This window comes from Hyposmocoma kahamanoa, unplaced genomic scaffold (assembly GCF_003589595.1).
Source record: "Hyposmocoma kahamanoa isolate Upper Pololo Valley unplaced genomic scaffold, ASM358959v1 102, whole genome shotgun sequence".
NCBI classification, from domain to species: Eukaryota; Metazoa; Arthropoda; class Insecta; order Lepidoptera; family Cosmopterigidae; genus Hyposmocoma; species Hyposmocoma kahamanoa.
The window spans coordinates 17,216,074-17,240,490 of NW_020653337.1; the positions used below are offsets into that span (position 1 = coordinate 17,216,074).

The 24,417-nt window shown below is 35.6% G+C and overlaps 1 protein-coding gene across 5 annotated transcripts in view; it reads left to right on the forward strand.

Annotated features, from left to right (window-relative positions):
• Positions 1-24,417, forward strand: part of LOC113234980 (neural-cadherin) — a 536,163-nt gene that overhangs the window by 78,762 nt on the left and 432,984 nt on the right. For 4 of the 5 annotated variants that reach the window (XM_026470517.1, XM_026470500.1, XM_026470524.1 and 1 more), the window contains 4 exons: positions 48-239; positions 1,872-2,062; positions 5,395-5,584; positions 8,136-8,318. In XM_026470517.1, the coding sequence (XP_026326302.1) occupies positions 48-239; positions 1,872-2,062; positions 5,395-5,584; positions 8,136-8,318 (756 nt within the window). Of the gene's footprint in view, positions 1-47; positions 240-1,871; positions 2,063-2,165; positions 2,357-5,394; positions 5,585-8,135; positions 8,319-24,417 lie in introns of all 5 variants that reach the window. The other variant, XM_026470509.1, reaches the window with a different exon arrangement.

Below are 24,417 nucleotides of genomic sequence, written 5' to 3' on the forward strand. Positions count from 1 at the left end.
TGCACTAAGAGTAGTCTATAAAATGTACATATTTATGTGTATTTCAGAAATATGTGGAGAATGTAAAACAAGATGCCAGTATTGGCACTAATATTTTGCGAGTATCAGCATCTGATGAAGATGCCGATAACAATGGAGCTATTGTATACACTCTAAGTGCTCCCTACAATCCTGCAGATATTGAATACTTTGAGATCCAACCCGAATCGGGGTGGATCGTACTTAAGAAGCCTTTGGATGTAAGTTTTCTAAATATTCTAAATGACCTAGATGTAAGTTAGTACTTACAAATATTCCTAAGTGTGGGATTGTGACTAGAGTGATGCATGAAAGGGACAACTTTATTGAAAAGTTTGGTGGATGAGTGCTACCTACAAGCCCTAGGATTCAATTGGCACACACTTTAGTTATTTACCTGTAAATAGTTCTAAATTGACTGCTGCTGTAAATTGCTATGAAGAGGGGTAATCCTGGGTACGAGGAGTAGTTGTCCATTGAACAGCAGCGCTGCGGCGCGGCGACGCGGGGGCGGTGGCGCGGGCGGCGCGGGGCTTGTTCTTCTTCAGCACTGTTAGTTTCAGTTGCCGCCGGCGCCGGCTCCGCACACGATCTTCGTTAATATTTATTTCCGCAGCACCTATACTTGCATACTATCTTACCGATAATACGACTTGTGTACAAATACTAAAACAGTGAAAATACTGCTGTAAATATTTCACCGTTGACTCCTATGTTTAGTTCTAAAACATGTACAGTTTCTGTAAGAGCACTCCTGTATATTTCGCACAAACTAGTTTTGAAGTTTATTTTATTGTAAGTACCTATTCGATTAATTGATTTCAGAAGCTTACGCTTTGGATCATACCTTTCAGTATTTTATGTATGTACATGTTTTGTTACTAATCTCCAGTTTTGCTTTTGCGGAGAGCGATTATCGCAATGGGCAGTTCAATTCTGCTCTTTACTTTTTTCGTGTGTACACGACTACTCATACTGCATCCATTTGCTATAGTAATATCATGATAATAATGAAATTTTTTACAGGGCGGCTGTACCATATCGATATAAATTGTATAATATTAGTTAGTAATACCTTGTGATGGTCAGATTGCCGGCTGGCAGTTTGGCCATCAGGCCAGTTGTGACATTATTCCTTCTGTGAAAGGGGCAACGTCTCGCGAGTCCAAATTTGTACAGTATACCGTAACGTCCATCGTTTGTAATATATTCATTTCAATGAGTGTCGTTTCGTTGTAGTGGTACGAGGTCGCTAAACCACCTTTGACAACCTGACCTTTCCGCCATGTCTTGTATGCAGAGCTGCATGCATTGCCTGCTTTTCGTTACGTTCTTTTAGTTTTTAAATTAGTTTAGTTTATTATTGTACAAAGTAATTATAATGTACAGTTTGTCTTTTTCCTTAATGTACAGATGAACCTTGTAAAATATCATCAACGATTTTATTTCCATTTTTATTTCTTGCACCACTGAATATTGGCTACCATAATGGATGCTATTGTAAGTACGAGTATGTGTGGAAGGTGGTGCGCAAGTCGACGCAGCGGCAGACGACGAAAGAACATACATCCTTTTAAATTATCTGTAACATTCTTTTGTGTAACATTCTTCTCATCTATTGTTTTAGTTTAGCTTACTGAATGTGCGCGAGACGAATGTTCGTTTATTTTATTTATTCATTAAACATCTTTAAATAGCCAATAGTTAAGTTATGTGAAAGTGGATCGATACTTAATTTATTTTTAGGTTATTGATTTTGTTGACCGTTTATTAGCAATGAGTATTTATGTGTTTTATGTTTTGTTGTATTATGTTTTGTTCTCCCCGCTGACCTCTGACCCGTGTATCTGTAGCGGGACAGGTACCGACTGCGCGTGCGCGCCTCGGACAGGGGCGACCCGCCATCCTCTGCAGACGTGGACGTTGAATTAGATGTGGTAGACAGGAACAATAAGCCCCCCATCTGGGACATGTCCACGTATGGCCCCGTTCACATCAAAGAGAATGTCACAGTGGGTACCGTAGTGACCAGTGTGAAAGCAAGGTTGGTATAAGGCGCAGCGGGTCTACGGACCCGCCGCTCCTCCACTCCTTAACACTACTAACGACGTGGTTTTGTCTGTTTCCATCGACTCTTTCCCCACTAGCGAGAGACATACAAGTTGGAGGCTATGGCTCAAGACAAGGGCTTCCCTCCCTTGTCCCGAACCGTGGAGGTCCAGATAGACGTAGTGGATCGCGCGAATAATCCCCCTGTGTGGGACCACACAGTGTACGGCCCGATCTACATTCGAGAGAACTTGCCCGTGGGCGCCAAAGTCGTTTCCGTGAAAGCAAGGTGCGTGTCTAACTGTTCGGCACGGGCACCGCACGCAGCCCCGTCACCTGCACGCAGTGCGACGCCGTGGCGCCTCACACCCGCTCATGTTCTTCGTCCACACTAAACTATTCACTGATTCGAACAAATCACCAATTCATTACATTCTATTGCAGTCTTTACACTATGTGTACGTGGAGCTGTAATTGAATGTTTGGATACTATAGTTCAATACAGTGATTCTGAATTGTTTGGTGGCTGTTATCGGTTTTTGTGACCGAGACAGTCAGCGAATCATTCATGTTTAGTTTGAATGAAGATTTGGGGCATCCTACTACAAGTGTTTGTGCGCCGCTGTTGTCCTCAACTGTCGTTATTATTTGCCTCTCACTCGGTGATTTGAACGATTACCTATCAATAATGTCAATGTTGTACTATCAAAAGCATCGTCACGAAAACACGCGTTTGTGCATCACCAGCGTGCATTGAAGGGCTCACTGCTTTCGTGGAACGGGTATCACCATTGTACTGTTCAAAAACATCTGTAATTTAGAGCAATGAATCAGTAATGTTGGATGTTTTTGAACATAGCGTGAGAGGTATTAGGTAACAGTTATAACGAACGTCCGTGTCGATTGTTATTTGCATGTAGGCTGCGGCATCCGTGCATTATGAGTCGCTCCATTTGTCTCCAGTTTATGAGGTCTTTTATAAATGACAACTCAGCATGAAATGAACTGTATTATGTGTTTAGTTCGTAGAGTTGCGTAGGAAACTTCATTTCCTTTTAAAATTTATTTTTACTTTAGAGTGCTTGAAATTTTATCATTTAGTTGGCATTGATGTGAAAATTCAAATTCCAATTAATTAATTTTTAGAAGAATAGGTCGTTTTTTTTTTGATCATTCTCCGTTTGTAAAGATCTTGTGTCTGACATTTTAATTAGGTACTTAGCTAGATATTTTGTACCCACATATCGTTTTAGTGACAAAACTTTTAAAAATTTATAAATTACTTTATCCTAATTTTATTTAAGTTAAATTTATCCGGTATTTAGTTCATCTTTTCCCGTTTGGGTCGTTCTATATTTTGCATTCCCATTAGGGATAAAAAATTAAAGAATATGAAACTTACAGAAGAAAAAAAAATCATCAACAAATATCCTTGCGCCTTTTGAAGGCTATAATGAATTGGTACTTTCTGAGCGAGCATCCTCGACCACAACATCGCTTACCATCAGATGAAATTGTGGTTAATTGCTTGGTAGTAACTTATTAAAACACACAAAAAAATATTGGGTTAACGACAGGAACGCAGTAAGTATGAAAATTGGTGTAGGTCATGGTAAACATATTATAATACAATGTGTACGAATACATTGTTAGTCTTGCATCAATTGCTTAGTAGTAACTTATTAAAACACACAAAAAAAATATTGGGTTAACGACAGCAACGCAGTAAGTATGAAAATAGGTGTAGGTCATGGTAAACATATTATAATACAATGTGTACGAATACATTGTTAGTCTTGCATCATTTCGCTCTGGTGGCAAGCCTGGTGTCTACAATCACAAATAATTGGATCTTAGTTCTGGTACGGGTATATTTTTGCAGATTACATAGATATTGATATTGATATATATTGTCAACTACTTACATTAAGATTTGTTAATTCCATTTTACTCCTATCATATATCTACATCTTGTTGTATATCCATGTCTTTATAAATCATCATCTAGATATTTTTCCAAACATGTGATGTCCATTTATTTCTGTATCTATTTTTCAATTTTTTTTTACACTCACTACACTTCTACCATAGTATAATAAGACAAGTATGGCAACTATATGCAAACGTAGCAGCGCAGTATGAATGTGTGCGTGCGCACCTGACGAACGAACGAACGAACGAACGAACGAACCGGACGAACACATTCGCATACTTTCGCGATTCATTCATGTTACATAGCGCTGGTCGTCCGATGACGCGTCTTTCATTATTATGCGAATGTGTGCGTCCGTACACGGCGAGCAGCGGGCGTACACATATAAGCGGTGTTGCCGCGTATGAATGGAGTTACCATACTTGTCTTATTTTTAGAACTATTTCTAATCAAAAAGTATTTTATAAATAGGTCTAATGTATATGCAAAAATAGATCCAAACAACTAAGCGTCCACAGCGGCCTGATGTTACCACAATCACGAGTGCTAATGGCCTGGTCACACTGTCTATCTGCGCGCCCTATCTAAACCACACACTTCATACTCACACAACATAAGGACGAAACCATACTAACTCACTTTACTAATTGTTACTTTTAGTTTGTTGAAGCAACTCATTTGCACGCGACAATCAATATGGTTTAAAACCGACACTCTCGAAGCACGAAATCTGTAGTTACGGCCGTTTTCCCACTGTGGATACAGACTTGAGTTTTGATCGGGGGAGAACTGAGAATGTACGACAATGCGATTTGACAGTTTCGAGTGGGCCATTTGACAGTTTCGAACTTCTTCGTCTTTTCGTTGATGGACTTGAAGAGTAGTTCCGTAGGTCATTCATTGTGGGTAAAAGGCCGTAATTACGAATTTCATCCTTTGAAAGTAAGGCCCCAGTTCTCAAAAAATCGCCATTGACGAGATGTGGTATATAATATCGTTTAATTGATTTGAAATAACTAATTTAGCACAAACTCGTTAATTTAGATATATTTTTATAGCAATGAATGTAACTTTGAACAAATGGAAAACGTAAAACATTATTGCACGTTGCAAATGAGTTGTTTATTCACTATTTATAAGATAATTTTGTTTTTATATTTAAAATTTTGAAACTTAAATATGCGTTATGTTTCAGTGTTCAAACATTAATGAAAGTCCCTCAAGATTTATATGGCCGTAATCACAAGCATTTGAAATTTTTAATTTACAAACTGTTAATTAAAAGCTATTTGTTTGTTTTTTCAGTTTGTGTCTTATGCCTCTTTAGATGTTTGATTGTTTATTTTTAGTCGATGAAATAAGTGGGAAGCTTTAATATAATGTTGTACTTGCAGCTCGGGCATTGAGAACAACCCGACCGTGTTTTACCGGCTGATGCCCGGATCTACTGCTCAAACGAACAAGTTCCACACTTTCTATTTACAACAAAGAGCCGACAATGGGTTCACTTGGGCAGATATAAAGGTTAATCATCCGTTGGACTACGAGAGCATCAAGGAGTATAATCTGACGATCCGTGTAGAGGTGAGATGACCAAATTAGAAGGGCAACTTATTTTTTGGCTTATGTTTGTCTTTGACGTCACTGTTTTTTACCATTTTTAATTATAATCAGTGATATGAATTGAGGGAGTTAATTTGGTGAAAGTAAAGAATAGTTTGGACATTCCGTTCTATAAATTGCGGGAGTTTTCGGAACTGATTATATTTCAATATGCGTATTATTTATTTAAATTTGAGTCCATAGGCGACAAATTATTATGTATTATTAAGTATTTGCTACAAACCATTGTCTCAAAAAATAATATTGCACTTAGTTGTGTTTTTATAGTTGCTTACGCATATTAAATACATGAGCCATTTAAAAACTAAATGTTACAACCATTATTTTGGAAAGTTTAGAAAATAAACAGCAAAAAAAAGAAATTTTATACGCAATGACGAAATGGGTATGTCCGTACTAAGAATACGAACGTATTCTTAGTATGGTACTTTAGGTAATAAATTACTCCCTCAATTCCGACCACTGGTTATAACATACATGCAAGTAGTATCATTCGAAAATATAATTTAATCCTTGCGTAATTTACAATGTTGGCCTAGGTAAAAAAAAGTATATAAGGACACGCTTTTGTTATGTCTGTCTGTCATTAATAATAATAATAATAATAATAATAATAAATTTATTTGTGTAAACACACTGCGTCCGGCCAAACATAAGAGCATAAGGCATACAAACGTTGAATGTATACATTCACTCACATGTACTTCGACCGACTAAACGTGTAACATGTTTCTTTTTCAATAATACTACTATAATATAATAATACGTAAGTAGACACATGGATTTAATAAGCCGGTCAGTAATTTAAACGCGGTGATAGCTACATGGGTCAATTTTAATGGTAACTACGTATCAAAATAATAATATGAATAACGTCAAAATAAATATACAAATGTCAAAAGTTACACAATTAATTTAGGGATTTATCATTCGAAAATTCGGACACTTTATATACATATATAGTACATTTATTAGTCAATAATTGTTTAATTGTTTTAAATAGCATAAGGTTTTTCTCAGACCTTAGTACTTTCGGTAAATTATTGTAAATTTTGGCGTCATTACAAAAATACTTTTCTGCGTGAAGGTAGTTTTGATTGAGTTTGAACATCGCTTCAGAGTTCGCGTGAACAAGTGGGTCGAAGATCTTTAAAATGTGGTCTGCACCTGCAAACCATATTTTAAAGAGCTTCGACAATTGCTCTGACACATCCTTTTTGTGCCTTAAAAAACTGAGTTCACATTAGTTGCATTGCCCCAGAATAGTATACCGTATCTTAATATGGACGCAACATAACTTATAATATTAATGTAAAATAAAAATCAAGCGTTTCAATTACAATTTTATGTTAAAATAATTACAACTTTTTCTTATAAACCGACCGCAAAAGTTTGCCGCTATTGCTGTGTTCGTTAGTCGTTCGAAGTCCTTCAAAACTAATCATAGAAACCCGAATCCAAGGCAGCTGATGTACACTGTTAACGAGTTCCTATCGTCTGTCTGTCATTTCCATTATCGAATCAGCTCTTTTTATTGGAATTACAGCTTTGTGACAGGTTTTATTGAATTCGGTTAGCGGAAAATAAGTGAAATTCAATAAACCGAATTCATCTCTAATTTGCGACCTTTAGAAGAGAAATATTTTCTTCAAATTTGATTCGGACCTCTACCCTTCCAACAAAATGGAATCATCTAAATCGGGTCGCAAAGGCGTAGTAATCGCGCGCCACATATAATAAAGAAGAATTGAGAATCTTTTTTGTAATCTTTAAAAAATTCACGAAACGTATTCCATAAAAACTGATTTATATCTTTGACGCACGCACTCATAGTCCCGCACTAGGGAAGCCCTGTATCGCCGGTGTCATGGATACACACATAGACAGCCACAATATATAGTGTTTTTTTGTTAAATGGGACAGTATGGCGAAATCCGAAACCATAGAAGATACAAGGAAGTTGTGTAGTATTTGTGAAAACAATTTTGGCATAGACAATTTTTTGATCAAGCATGAGCTGTCAAAAATGTAAAAATAATTGTGTGAATAAATTTGATCAAACTTGTCCATTAGAATTCGAAACGGTTAGTCAATTTTATTCATTTTGTATGAAAAAATATTTTATGAAATTTGACCAACTTCTGCTGTCCCGATTATTTTTCGTCCCATACAATGAAATGATCCCTTCATGAAACTGAGTGGATCAGCACTAAAAAAATTTTGGTTAATTTTATTCATTTTTATGGACAACTCACACCTGTCCAAAAAATTGACTATGCCAAAATTGTTGTCACAGAAAAGAATGGTTTAATGGTTTCTAAGACGGTTTTCTTGTATCTTCTATGGTTTCAGATTTCCCCACACTGTCCCATTAAAAAAAACTGTTATAATAAATAATACTCTACATGTCAATCGTTCGTGCAACTGTTTTCTGTGTTTGTTTTAAAAAAAAAACTTCTTTATCGAGTTGTTACATACACGCGCACTTGTTAACCTGGCCTCTTTTCTACAGAACAACGGTGCACAACAACTGGCTTCAGAAGCGACGGTTTATATAATGCTGGAAGACGTCAACGATGAAATCCCCCTCTTCACTGAAAGAGAACAGGAGACTGTCCTGGAAGGAGAACCCATCGGGACTAAAGTTACGCAGGTCAACGCTATCGACAAAGACGGCACTTTTCCTAACAACCAAGTAAGTCTTCTTATCAAATCAAAATAATTTATTTTAGACTAATTAGATGCTATAATAATATAATTAAAATTATGAATTAAAACAAATAAATAAATAAATTAAACTAACAATAAAAACTAATTATGAATAACATAAGATTGTCAATATAATAAATGAAAACAAAACAAATCTATTTATCATTAAAAATTAAAATTTAACAATAACACACAAAATAAAATTGATTAAAAAAATAAAATAAAATAAAATTTAGTATTATATACCATTTGAGACAGAGAATGTGTCAGGAAATGTTAAAATCATAAAAGATCGTAAACAAACAACAGAAAACAGCTGTAATTTGGACTGAAGTAATATCAGGTAATGTTTACATAATTAGACAAGTTAGATACCTTATTTTTTTTACACTGGTGAGGGAACAACTAGAAGTAAAAAAAAAAATGTATTCATTACACACATATAATGAAAAATATACTTATTACACATACTTAATATAGGTAAACTGTTTTGTACTCCGTAAAATTAAGTTAGATTAAAACGACCGGTCGACGAAATTAGGGCGACATAAATTTATAGCAAAGTTCTACAAATACATATTTACTTATTAATATACGATAATTGAATTCACAAATTCTTGGTAAATGACTTTTTGAGTTAATTACACCAAGGCATTTATTTACACAACTTCACGTCATTATGACTCAAGATCTAAGGATTGAAACAAGACTAGTCGTGAGGTGTTAAAAATCGGTCGAGTTTTTTGAATAGGCATTAAAAGATGTTTGATAAGTCTTCTTCATCCGTACAATTAAATTTTTCAGTCGAGAAATATAATGTTACTTGAGTGATTTTAATTTCTTGTAAATTGCTCGTATTGTTTTGACCTACGATGTGTTATTTTCTGTTAAGTTGTATATTTTTGGTGAATTTTTATTCAATGTAAATTATTATACTATTATTTAGATACACACATTAACAAATTTATTGGTGGTGTCACGCCTTTTCGACATTATTCACGGGGCGAATTCTAGTAATGACTTATTGAGTTGATTTCAGTTATTAGTGATTAAAAAAATACACTGATTAAAATTAAGATATCTGATTAAATTAAATATTGTTACATAATTTGATGTCGTGATTCAGTCGATATATTTTAACATCGATTCTCGATTTCACTATTCGCGTCTCACCAGACTCTTCACTAGTTCATGAAGTTTGACATTTGACATTCAAACCAAGCTAATTTTTTTTGGCAGTATGACTAAGACGCCTTAGCCTGTACCGAATGACGAAAATTTTACAACCAAAATAAATTTTACGGAGTACGTTATTATAAGCTAATAAAAAACATGTACCTATATAAATATTTTAGATACATAGTTATAATATACAAATACACTGAGAGAAGACGACAAAACAAATCAGGATGACAATTTATTTTTTTTATTTCGCTGTACCCAAGGCAGTTATTAAAGTTTATCTTCAGGCCTTGTACTCTCGTTCTCCGTCCAATATCCGTTCGAAACAATTACTGTCAAATAAGTAATACTCGATCAAATTAAAAAAAACTCTTGATGCAAAAGAAGCTTCATACCTTGACATTGTGTTTTAATTTGGTCTAGTATTACTTATTTGAAGTTTATTGTTTCGGACGAATGTTGGACATGGAACGAGAGTAGACCCCCAGAAACAGAGCGTACAAGAGCATTGTTCCAATGTTTTTTTTTTTGTTATATCGACTATAGGGCGTAAAGATGTTAAACTGTTGAAGGTTAAACTGGGTACCTATATACTAAATCTATGCGTTAAACTGTTGGTTGCTGAAATTTTATTTTTCGCAGCTTTCGTTTTAGTAACTACTGGACGTCAAGGCCTGACCATAGAGACACATTTGTTAAGGTATAGTTTCGAGCACATTGTCTCTAGAGACAGTGACGCCGTGTTAATGAAGCCGATACAGTGCCAGTTTATCCTTTACTTCGTCTTGTCTACGGTTACTTTAAAACACTAGGTATATTTTAGTAACAGTAGAACTCCTTGTGAAAGAGTTTATCCAGGCAAATACTGCCTCATTGCCGTCAAGCAGTAATGTGAGCATACTGCGTTCCGGTTTTGAAGGGTAATGGTGCTGGTGAAATTATAGGCACATGAGATTAGTCAACTAATGTCTCGGGTCACGGGCACAGTGCCAGTGCCTCTTAGATCTTTGCGATTTAAAGCTCTGAGTGACACTGCACCGGCTATGGACAGGCGTGTCGCTTACCATCAGGAATACGACTTGTTCGTCCCGAAAAGAATATCCACAGCTACTGAAAGGCTACTACTACATTTCTTTGGTGGCGGCCTATGTCCAGCAGTGGACGTTTCTCGGCTGGTATCATGAGTGCCTCTACCATGAGATTACAGTGACAGTTATTACAAGCGAACGCGTAAAATGTTTATATACAAAATGTTGTTTCTTCTTGTGACCGGTAGAGGCGCTGTATAATTTGCCATACAAAATTGTTAACTAATTTACGCGGTTGCTAGTGACAGCTGTCGTAAATAAACTCGTGGTAGAGGCACTGAGTTATTTATTAAATGGAAAGTTTTTACATTGAAAACATTATTTACAGAAAGAGCTCAGATGTTTAAATATCCTTCCTGTCAAAGCGAGGTACTATCAAGGGGAGGGTTTAAGCCCTTGTCCGCCATACTGTGCGGGTTGATTTTGTGGTCATGTTCTGTGAATACTCTCCGATGTGTAGGTTTCACCATTATAATAAGTGATAGTTGGTAAATTAATTAGATATTATTCTAAAAGACTCTAACGCAGGCTCGTCTGTGGAATTCGAACCAATGACCTCCTACATAGAAGTCAACTGCTCAACTAAATAGCTATAATTGCTTCGTATTATTAAAAATCAGTACAGAGTACTAAAAAAACCGACCTGAAAAGAAATTCATCCCCTAGTTTGCCACCTTTAGAGGTGGAATATTTTCTTGAAATTTAATGGGACCACTACTAAGGTACCCTCTTTCCAACGAAAAAGAGTCACCAAAATCAGTTCACAAATACCGGAGTTATCGCGTAACATACATACAAATAAAAAAACATACAGTCGAATTGAGAACCGTCGTGTGAATTGAGTGAAAAAAGTGAAGTGAGAGTGCGAAAAGTCGGTTAAAAAACCAAATAAAGCCTTTTCTGCCTTTTTTCCTTTACGAATTAGTAAATTTCATACAAAACACGAGTAGATTATAGACAGGCATGCGTTCAATTGGTATTTTTAGGGGGTCACCCATTTATCGATGCGTAATCGGCTTGAAGCGATCATGTGTAACCACACTTGTCGCATTAAGCCCTGTTCAAACATAAGCGTTATTCCAAATATACCGCGCGGCATCCCTCCGGGTATTTGTATGAAGTTCCGCGAGTGAAAACCGAAACTACGCCATATCGTCCAGATATCTTTTAGCTTGCTTTGTAAAACAGATGTCCCCGCACGATGCGGGAGTAGTGGCAAATTTATCCCTCTCTGCAAGTCAGTTATTGACGATTAGTTAATATAATAATAATAAATGATATTGAATATTGGATTTCGCTGCTCACAGTGTTAGCGATATCCGCGTAGGTAGGTAGGTCGATTTTTCTGACCGGTTTGTCACGCTGGTCTCGTGGTTGTAAGCGACACGTCTGTCCATTTATACGTCTGTATATTTATATTATATTATATATGAGAAATGACAGTCCGAAATGTCACAGGATCATTTTATCTTTAGGTTTTTTTTTTTTTTATTTTTAGTTTATTTTATTTTCTCGGATTGGAATCGGACTTAGTGCACAAGCGACATCCGAAGTGGGTCCGAGTTTTCTAGATTTGTATAGTCTCGGATGCGGAACGACTACGAATCGGATGTAGTGCGCAAATGTGCTAATGCTCACATTACTGCTTGGTGGCAGTATTTCCTTGGACGAACTCTTTTACAAGGAGCTCTACTGCTACTAATCTTTAATCTTTGTTTTTCTAATTATAGACTTTAATACGTATCCAATTCTGTTTCTAAGTTTCTAGTAGTAGTAGTCTGTACAGTTACCGTTTTCCGAAGTACAAGCTTCGAAGCTTTTCGAGTTTTACTCTTTAGAAAATGGTGTTGAAAAGTATCTTTGCTGAACTGTATTTTAAGTTTATTTTTTCATTTCTAAGTTATTGTACCTACGATGCTATTGTGATGTGTCTAGAAGTATATTTATATGTAAACCTTCTGTAAACCAAAAATGTGAAAATAGCAACCGCGAAACGACCGTCTATTTTTGTGCAAACAATTTGCATAAAATACATATTTGCAGAACTTGTGGCATTGTCATACCGCCCTCACATGAGGCCAGGTTGACTCACGTAACAGCTTTGAGCTTCTAAAAAGGGTCCCCCTATTGTACGACGTTTATTGACCTTGAGAAGGTTCAGCCTCATCGAGTATATAGTTAGATATGTACGTACATAAAACACTTGTTCAAAGGTTAATGAGTTGGCAGGGTCCAGTTAGGTAAATCTTGATATAACGTTCTGTTTACCCTCACAGACTAGTTTGAATCGTCTAGTTTACCGAAAAGTGTCAACAAAGATATAGGAACCTATTATTATTCATTCCATTTGGTAGGTACATATACTAAATAAAATTGTGAATTAATATAAAGAAATTCAAATCCTCCTTTCTCTTCTTCTTCGATCTTGGTCGATCGGCGTAGAGCAATCTAAACGCTAGATTAGAAGGTCTCACCAAATTTTCTGATTAAAAAAACTACCATGAGACTCAGAGATATTAACTAAACTAACATATAACACATGTAAATAAGTCGAATTTTTACTTGACAATTTTCGAACCAGTCCGTGGTACTTAATCATGAGCTTCCGCGGCGATGATTCGACGAAAATCCGGTTCGAAACGTGCATAGCAAAAATTCGTCTATAAATACGTGTTTTATCCGTTACTTTAGTTAAACCAGTTTTTTATTTCAAATTTGTTTTGTTTGTTCTGGGTTATGTTCACTTCGATATTCGTAGCACAAAGAAAACCCTCTAGTTTGAGAGTTTATTGGAGTAGTCGTGTAGCACATTGTTAAGATTTATAGTACAAAATTCCGATAGTATGAATCATACAGACGGCAGCGTATCAAACTAAATATTGACAAATCTTGTTCCGTTGTACTGGAGGTGATGTTCGAACAAATGTGTATGCACTTTGATGTGTTGTCTGTTGACTGTATTTTATAACGGAATTAGAGCAGTATGCTATGGCATCTGTTATTTGAAGCTTGAATTTGCTTCATTAGGTTGTCTCATAATAGACTTGAAAGGTCAACAAATCCAGGCAACGACAGTCGCTACTCGCGCCTGTACAACACAAATCGTAGCTCTGCAAAAGGTCATAATTCCGTTTTCTATCTAGATGACGCTGATCAATAGCCTAGAAGTAGTCTATTTATTTTTCCCCATTTTTCAATGTGGCCGCCATACAGGCGTTTTTTCGCGGCAGATAAAAATTTGCTCTAATCTGATTGAAAAACGGCATGTGGGGATCTCTATGGGAGTTTGATCATAATTTGCGGTCAAAATGAATTTTTTTGCCATTTATCAATATGGCTGCCACTCAAGCATTAAGACTTTGCTAAACCCACTGAAAATAGCATATAGCATATGTCTTTAATTATAATTTAAGGTAAAAATTTCGTTTCCGCTGTTTTTCTATATAGCCGCCATATTAGCGTTCTAGTTGATGTAGTGGAAATGAGATACTTATAGCGTTGTTGTATCTCTACCTCGTGGAAGCTATGCCAAAGAGAAGTATTTAGGGGGCAATAAATGTCAGACAATCACACTAAATCTTTGGTCTCAAATTAGGGAATTTCCTGTATTATGAATAAATACCAGAATAACGATAACTCTGAGGGCAATATCCAGAATATCTAGATCAGAACCTCAGAACTTGAAAATGTTTTTTCCTAAATTGGCCCAAATCGGAATCGAACCCGGAACCTCCTCATCAAGCGTCCATAAGACTAACCGCTGTGCCATTGAAGAGTGTAAGCACACCCCCTAATCTAAACCCGACCACGCACCGTAGTACGAGCCCAGACTCACCATAGGTGAAGTACTGGGTTATTATATAAATGGCCGTGGATATTGGTATCATAAAAAAGAAATATAACTAATTCCTATAGGAAACGAAACTGTTTTTCCGAATTTAAATCGCGTATATTTGTTCTTTCAAACAAACCGACATTCTGTAACGGGCCAGAAACGTCGATTTGTTTGAAAAAACAAATATACGCGATTTAAATACGGAAAAATAGTTTCATTTCCTATGTTTAACAAACCTAAGAACTCTTATATAACTAATTCCTCTTTAGTATAAAATATAACTAGTTAGATTTTTCCTCGTAATATTACGAGTATATGAATATTGATCATGAACTAAAATTATTTTGTGAACTTTGTCAAATATGCGTGTCAACAGATGGCATCTCGTGTTTCAAACTTATTTATAAATTAACGCTAATATGGATAGATCGCGCTAATTCTAAACCTATTTCCAGAATATCTAGATCAGAACCTCAGAACTTGCAAATGTTTTTTCCAAATGAAAAAAAAATGTTTCACTACAAATTAGAATATCTTTGATAAATTGCAGCTTGTCAATTTAAAACAAATTAGTTACAAAAATAGATATTTGATACTCGTCGCGACATCTACTGTATCAATAGGTATAAAATACCCGACCATGTTGTCTTGTATCATTGTATCGCCAGAGAACAATAAGTAATGAGAACGGACACTCTCCGCCCCTCCCTAGCTTTAGATATCGCACCACGCCCCGCACATTGATGGTCACATTGACTGAACGACAACAAGGCTGTCGGCGAGCAGTTTTCGCGCCAAGATGGCTTTGATATTTGTATATAGTTTTCATTTATTCATTACGAAACGTGCGTTAATAATAACACCATTTTATGTTACTATTTATAATGGTCGTGAATTGTGCTGTTTATAATCATCTAAACGGGATAAAGAGAGGAGTTTCTATCGTTTTCTGAAAGATGAAACGAAGTAAGTAAAAAAAAACTTATATCTGAAACTCATTCAGTTATTGTTTTCTTTAGTGCAGAGTAATATATAATACAGATTTATTATATCAATATAATAAAACACCATAACTTCGTCTGCTAGTAGACAAGGGTTGTCGAATATTCAATTTGTATTGCCGATATATATTAGGTAGTGAATATACCTAATTGTTAGCTAGGTAATGATAAACTTGGACACGCGATTTAAAATATTTTGGTTACCTTATTTAAAGGTACCTGTCCAAAATATAACATTTTAAGTGCTTTTAATATATTTTTTAAATAATTCTTCAATATTATTCTAGTTACTGCATTAATGAAAAATATAATATTATATCGATGTAAGTAAGTAATGGACACGTGTAATTATTAGGATTCTATTAATAGAATTATGGATAACAGATTCGCGTTGGAATTTTCGCTGTGTTGCCGCCTGACCACGTAACGTAATAATAGTACGAGCAAGTGATGGGTAACCCTGCCACTCCAGTCACACATTTGCGCGTATGCAGATAGCGCCTGGCTGTATGTAGTAGTAGTAGGTAAATAATTTTCGACTGTTGTATGGAGTGTCCAAGGTGTGGTATCGCTATTAACAGTTCACTTGATTCCTTGGTCCATGAGAAAATTAATATTATATATATATATAATCAAAACTTATAAAAATAAATTTTAAACTGTTGTAGACTAGGCTGTACTCTATGAGTAGAATTGCTGGCTGAACATAGGTAATGATTATAGTTTGTATTTAGAATGCTTTCGAAGAAATGAAATAAGAATAGAAGATCTTGACAGACAGACAGAGAGATTGTTTCGTAACCCTACGCCAAAAATATGTAAAATAGTAAAATAAACCAAAATGTTTGAAGTTAATCCCGGTTTATATTATTAGAAGTACCTCTCGCAATGCACTCAGAGCTATGACCCCTATTACAGTACACATTGAAATCGAACGGTTTAATTTCACATGAATACCTGACTCCCCTCTCTGGCTACGTTCATGGTCAAACTTCTTCCTGAAGGTAACGTAACTGCACTACGGTAAGTCCTTATAACGCACGCATAAAATGTAACAGAGCAACTACTCTACGGGAGTATTATTCGCGATTATGTCACAAGTTAGACCTATAACTTTCGGTCCCTTTTCTTTTTTTATTAGTATTACAACCCTCTGAAAGCTTGCTGATTTATGTAATCACATCAAGTCAATGTAAATCCAGTTTCATTCCCGTCCTTGCTTTAATAGCGACAGCGTTTGAATTCGTAAAACTCATGACTTTCATGCGTCGTGTTTTGTAGACCGTTGCGAGTTGATTTCGTACTTAATAGGCATTGGATACTTCTACGTTTTATATTAACTTAAGAATTTCCTAGGGTAAGCGATTCTAAGAGGATTATCACTTTCTACGTCAAAAGAGTGACCTCTTTTTGCACCGTTTGTGCACTTTATATACCTACAATTTTTAATGCAACCAAGGTGGTAAGTGATATTAGCTAGAGCTCGGAATTGCATATGTAGTGGTATTTGTGTGTTTCCGGAAGAATTTGTGTGTGACTTGTACTTGTGGTTGTTGTATTTGTGACTTTGTATTTGTGGTTTTTATGCGAACGCCACATCACTACATAATATGCAATTCCGAGTTCTCGCTAATATCGCTATAACATACTATAGTCTGTCATTTTTTACGACGGATTAAAATGACATTTGACAACTGGCAGGGTTGCTAGTTTTCATAAAATTTTTAATAGTCATATAGTTGTTGTCGACATTGTTATTGATAGATTGTGAAGGAAGGTAAAATGTTGGAATTGTGAAAGTTACGACGTTTTAATGGTTACTAATTGCCTTCTTTACTCCAATTTTAACAGTTAGTTAACTAGTATCTAAATAAATTTTTATGCATATACATTTTAATATGCACAGGTGAATTTGATTATCTATATTGAATTAAAGAGTATTACTTTAAAATATCGTCGCCTTACTTTTTCAAACTCGTATCTTAAAGCACAAAGTGAATGCAACACTGAAATGCAAAAATATGGATTGTATATATAAATTTCGCAGGCTGATTTCATATCACATTTCCTTCATATTTACACACTGCCTTTTATTCTTAAAGTAATTCATCCAAATTGGCACCCTTGATAAGAAATTTAAAATAGATATAAAAGTTTGCCATCTGCTGAATAATCACTCTTTACTAGATACGAGTTTGAGAAAGTAAGGCATCGATATGTCTCCTCTGTGTATTTTTTATAGACATAGTTCTAAATGTAGTGTTAGTATAAATTTACAAAAATTGACAATTTAAATGAACCTGTGCTCAGCAGTTGGACGAATAATGGGCCGATGGTGATTCAAATGAAATGAGCGCAACCAACATTCAGTCGATGGATAGAATATTTATCGACTGCAATCACTAGATGCTTGCAAGAGGGCAACACTTACGCAATGAACTGTCATTTTACTCTATCATCATCTCATCATAGTCCTACAATAAAAGAAACATCGACATGATAAGAAGATGTTTAAGATACATTTTTCTTGCAAAATATAGCAATATTAATAGGAAATATTTAAGCACATGTAAACAAACAATTTTCACTACGAGTATCTATTTCAAATTACGAAAAAAACAGATGTACAACTCGATAAAAGCACTGATTTTATTTACAATTGGGACGCTGTTAAAGTTGTTTTCATTTACTGAACATTCCGTGTAAATAGTTTCGGTTAATGCATTATTGAATCACGTACACATTTCTCGAAATTGTGTTGTGTAATAATAATAATCTTCATTTAGAATTTGGTCAATATTGTTAATTACGGTTATACACTAAAGTGATTATGCTTAACCTTCGTACGTCTCACTGCTACGCCGTGAACTTCTGTAAAGATACATTTTAGAACACGCGTTGCAAAAATCTTTAGTAGCAGTGTAGCTCCTTGTGAAAGAGTTCGTCCAGGATGGTACTGCCACCTTATTTCTGCCACCAAGCAGTAACGTCAACGTTACTGTGTTCCAGTTTTGAAGAATAAGGGTGCTGACGAAATTACAGGCACATGGAACTAGTCAACTTATGTCTCAGGGTGACGGGCGCAGTGGTAGTGCCCCTCAGATCATTGCGATTTAAAGTTCTGAGTGGCACTGCAACTGTTATGGACAGGCGTGTAGCTTACCATCAGGCAACCGACTTGTTGATGAACTGAGTGGATTTTCTTCGACCTGACTATGTCACTATGTTCTCCGAATTAATGGGTTCAAGCCTCGCGTTGGAATTCTAACCTGGGATCATCTACACGAGGGTTAAGCATTTTCCCAACTAACCTATCACTGATGAAGCATGCAAACCATTAGATAAACTCATTTCCGTATGTAGTATGTAAATACGTTAGTTTTAAATTTTTCATGTGATTTTGACTGGCATGGCCGCTCTTGTACTACGTTGTAATGTACGGTCAAATCGACTGTATTCATCTGAGACAAAACATGAAATTGTATGCTTCATTACCTTGTTTATGAATGCGATCATGTTGTCCGTGTCAGTGTATAGGTAGCGTCCAGTGCATAACTTTAATAAATAACCGTGCTCACTTGTCGCACGACGTGATGTTGACGTTACACAGTTAATAGCTTTCTGAAATTATAGTCTGTTGTGTCTTGTGCAGATTTCACAGATTCTGTAAATATTTAATTTTTTCGTGATATTTTTTCTTCGTATTTACGGAGTTTTACCACTAATTGTAGGACAATATTTATTTGAAGCGTTTTTTTAACATAAATTAAGAACTTATTTACTTAGGCAGCATTTAATTTTCCATGCATTGACTCATTATTGTGGCAAGTAAAATAAATAAAATTCCTAAAAAAAATCTGATCTAAAATGTAAACAAAGATATTTCCGTTACAAAAAAAATGTTTAGAGTCGTGCAAATGCATAAAGATAAATATGTGCATAAAAAGCATCAATTGAGCGTCTATGAGATGTACCTTTGCCTGTGGTAGATGTTTCTTTACATTTTTAGTCTTGAATTCCATTACAGATATTTTGTGTGTATTATGCCGTTGCGTGTATCTGAAAGTGACCATGTCGTTACTGTGACATAGCGCATTAAGCGCTATATATATATATATATATATATATATATATAAAATAGAAATATCGAACTAACACCCTGACCAGAACTTATTTAGAAAAGTTAATTTCCAAATTGGTTCTACCGGGAATCGAATCCAGGTTTTCCACCTCAAGCCCCACACTGCAAACCGTTAGGCCACCGAGATAGTCTATAAAATAGGTTCATACTTATTCGACCGAAATGGAACACCTAATTTTTATTCGCAACACGCGAGGCCTCTACGAAAGTTCTTAGTTGTACATTAGTACTTGCAACCACGTCTTCCAATTTGTCCCGTGACCTAAGAAACATCCTGTGTACTCAAAAAGTTTGCCAATATATTTGGAGTTCAAATCGTGGATATCAACTAGTGCCCCACATTCTGTTATATTTTCACAGTTTGCAATTTACTCCCTTATCACTTGCCACCGAGAGTCGTGAAATGGTCGTGAATAAAAATGCAATTTTTGGCTCGTGATTGCGCTTTGAATGGCTTACTATTGTTAATAATTAAATAGATTGTCGCATAACATTTCTCTTTATAGTTATGAAACGTTTTTAATACATTGGCTGTTGTTTTTTGTTATCATATTAGACTTACTATATTGCTTAAACGTGAAACAAAATTTTATACTAAAGATTATTAAACAGCTTCTGTGTAGTTAGATGACAAAAATCCGTGGTAGTGACTCGTTTAGCTGTTGCGGATAGTCTCTATCGGTGTTTAAATTAAATATTATAATGATAAATGTATTCAAACGTATATTTAGGTACAAAGAGAAACACCTAGAGTTTCTTGCTCATTCGTCTCAGGAGAATTTCCTTACGAATGAGTAGTAGAGTTTAATCAGTATGACGATTTCAAGTGTGATTTGCTTACCTATGAAATAAAGATTCGCCGCCATACTTTCTCAAACTCGTATCTTATAGCACAAAGTTACTGAAATGCAAAAAATGGATTATGTATATAAATTTTTCAGGCGGATTTCACATCACATTTTCTTCATATTTACACACTAGCTTTTACCCATTCTTAAAGTTTCCATCCAAATTAACACCCTTGATAAGAATATTAAAATAAATAGAAAGTTTTGCCATCTCCCGAATAGTCACTCTTTAAAAGATACGAGTTTGAGAAAGTAAAGCATCGTTACGTGACTTTGATTATTTGATTTGACTATTTAACCGACTTCAAAAAAAGGAGGAGGTTCTCAATTCGACTATGTTTTTTTTTGGTATGTACGTTATGCAATACCTTTGGTATCTGTGAACCGATTTTCATGATTCTTTTATAGTTGGAAAGAGGGTACCTCCATAGTAGTCCCATTTAATTTTGACCTGTAAGGGTTGATGTTCACGCATGAAGATTCATTTTTATAAATAGCGCCTCAATTTTATTATGAGGAGCAATTATATTAATGGTTGATTTTGTTATTCTCCAATTCAAGGCGTTTTTCTCTCTCAATGTACTTTGAGTAGTGAGAACCGATTTTTGTTATCTCCTATGTCAAGTCCCGTATAGTGGCGAACTAAGGGATGAATTCGGGTTTGCGCACTTTCCGGTATATTTTATTCCGGCATTTTAATAAAACTTGGTATTTATATGTAATTCCACGTACTTTTGAGGTCGGTTTTTTTTTACTCTGTACTGAGATTATGTTAGTAGCGTCTTCCAAACGGATTTTTGCGGCTACGGTGTGTATTTCGGCTAATCAGATTTTTTTGGTATTACTTATTTCATTGTTAAAAAAGATATTTTTTTATAAAAAATTTTAATTCTTTTTTCAAATATTTACAATTAGTCTGATGTATCCCACTGCTGGGCAAAGGCCTTCCCCTGATCCACGCATCCTGATCTTGAGCTAACTAGACTCAAGCCTTATCATAGGCGTCCAGTTCGTCACGCCATCGCTTCCGTCCGGTATGCCGTGGCGCCTAACGCTTTTGGGGCTCCACTGGGTCCACAGGTATTCAGACATGCGGAAGACATGACCAGCCCAACTCCATTTCAGCTTCGCAGCTTTTTGGGCCACATCAGCAATCTGAGTTTGAGAGCGCAGTGTCGTGTTCCGAATTCAGTCTGTCCGTTTCACAGCAAATATGCTGCGCTCCATTGCTCGTTGACAGATACAAATATAAATATTTAAAAAGTGTAAATATAATAAAAAAGTGTAAACGAAAGACGCCACAGTACCAAAATTGGTAGGGATATTGCGTGTCTCTAGGACTCGTAACGGGCTAAAATAACTTAAATTCACATTATCAGTAAATATTATCTACATTTATTCAATTTATTACATGCTTTATATCTTTGTGGAGATATGAAAAGTTGTCAAACCTTTGTTTGTGAAATTAAGACATAAAAATAGATAAATATCCATATACATTTTATTTATTTTGACTGTTGTAGTTGGCAACTTGAGTTGTCAGTTGCTGCACTACAAACCAATTTGTGGAGCTAGCGAGTCACACATAAATAATAAATAAATAACGCACACACTCAACATAGCACCGCACTAGGGAATTTCATAACAAGATTTCAGTAAAGTTAAGAGTTTGATATTATTCGCGTCCACGGGTTCCTTGTTTCCTTGCACGTGACCTCGGGGTGGTGCTACACGAGCGATATATTGCCAGTGGTAGGTTTCAAAGATAGCTTGTGACCACTCCCACTAGTTTTTTTTTATATTTGGTCGTTACTCATGGATTTAGAAGCACTAGAGTTCCTTGTGAAAGAGTTCGTCCAGGAAAGTACCGCCACCTTACCTATTTCTGCCGATAAGAAGTGTGAGCATTACTGTGTTCCGGATTTGAAGGGTAAGGGTGCTGGTGAAATTACAGGCACATAGGGCTTGTCAAATTATGTCTGAGGGTGACGTGGCAGTGCCCCTCAGATCTTTGCGATTTAAAGCTCTGAGTGGCACTGCAGGGTTATGGACAGGCGTGTCGGTTATTTCCAGGCGCACGACGTGTTCGTCCCGTCACTTTGTATCATAAAAAAATTCACCGTAATCGACTAATCCGATGGCTATATCCATGGCGGATCAGGCGTTGTCCTGCGCTTTAGAACAGTCATCCGTCACCGCAATGTCTGTATAGCTTGATGGTAACTTTGCAATGTAACCCTTAACTGACCTCTACATCCTAAAATTTAGGCGGTATTGTGCTTAAAATGCAATCTCACCTGATGGTAAATGATGATGTATTCGAGGATGGAGTATGCTTTTATGGAAAACGCCTATTCACTGTCGTCTTTTTCATCACTTTCGTGTTTAAAACGATAATGATGGATGATGGATGTTACGTTGTTGTATTGTTGAGTTCTCTTCAATTTTATTGAAATGTATTCATGACGTTTCTACCTGTGAAATAAAATCCGATTTACTTCAAACTCTATTCGTTTGTGGTTTCGTAGATACAAATTTATTTTCACATTGCTATTCTGATTTATTTATATGCTTATTGTTTTTAGTTTAAGTTCATAGTGCATACGAATCAATCCATGTCAACATACACGCAACTTATAGGTTCTTATTTGGTTCTTATATTTGGTATTCGATTTCATTTTGCTGTGTCGTATATATAGATTACGCACCTTTTCAAGCGATATAGTTAACCTAATTGATTCCTTGTGCACTTATATAAAACAATTTTTCGCATTCGAAGGCGAAGGAAACAAAATAGTGTTCAACAAATGTGTTGAAATGACGTTAATGGCGTCAGTTAAAGATATTGTAGCAATTACATTCATAAATATATACTCAGCAACAAACTTTGTTGGCTGAGAGCCGACAATGGTATTTACTTCTCATAACATTTATTTTGTTGTCATAGAACTATAAATTAACGAAATAAATTAATTTATTATATATGAAATAAATAAAGAACTATGTCCATTTTGGAATCGTAATTTTTTTATCGCGACTGTTTGGAACTTGGATATTGCTCCTTATTATGTTACTATTACGAAATTAATTCTAATAACAAAGTTTTATTGTAATGGAATTACAAAATTATTTAATAAGTAGTTCCATGACAAAACACTCTATTATGGGAACTTAGCTCCTGTGCGCGCTCTTAGCTTACTAAGTGTTATTTTCTGAGTATGCCATCAGCTACGATTTGATTTGTTGAAAAATCACAGCAGACAGCAGATAGCACCCTCTACACGTGCATCTATTTCGAGTACTTTTCAAAAGGTCTTCTTGCCATTTTTAAGGGTGGCTTTAATTTAACCTCCCTCCACGCCAACACAACAATCATCGATCGATAAACAAACAGAACTTACCTAGCGTTACAATTATCACATATGGTTAAAATATTGTGTACTATAAATCAGTTTATATTACACTATCTGTTGGTGAATTCTCATTGCCTACGTGTTATGTAGTTTCTACGTGCTGAAGCATATTCGTGAGTGGGATTAATTTCGCAGTCAATTGACTAAAACATTAATTACGTCGAAATCGTACATAGCCAGAATATGCTTAAGTTACGTTAATTCAGGAGATAGTAAATTACGCGATTGTTATTATGCTACACACTGGAAATTAAACTATGTCTAACGAAAACTGACTAGTTTCGTTAGATATAGTTTCATTTCCAGTGTGAGTTTTCCAGTGTGTAGGCTGACTAGCCTTGATGTATCAAGAGCCCGAAACGTTGGTTAGTTTGAATAAATAAATATACACGATTTAGTGATACAAAGATCGAATACAAATTTTAGTAGCACTAGAGCTCCTTGTGAAAAAGATCGTCTATGAAAGTACTGCCACATTACCTATTTCTGAAGCCCAGCAGTAACGTAAGCATTATCACGTTCCGGTTTTGAAGTGTAAGGGTGCTGTTGAAAGTACAGGCACATGGAACTTGTCAAT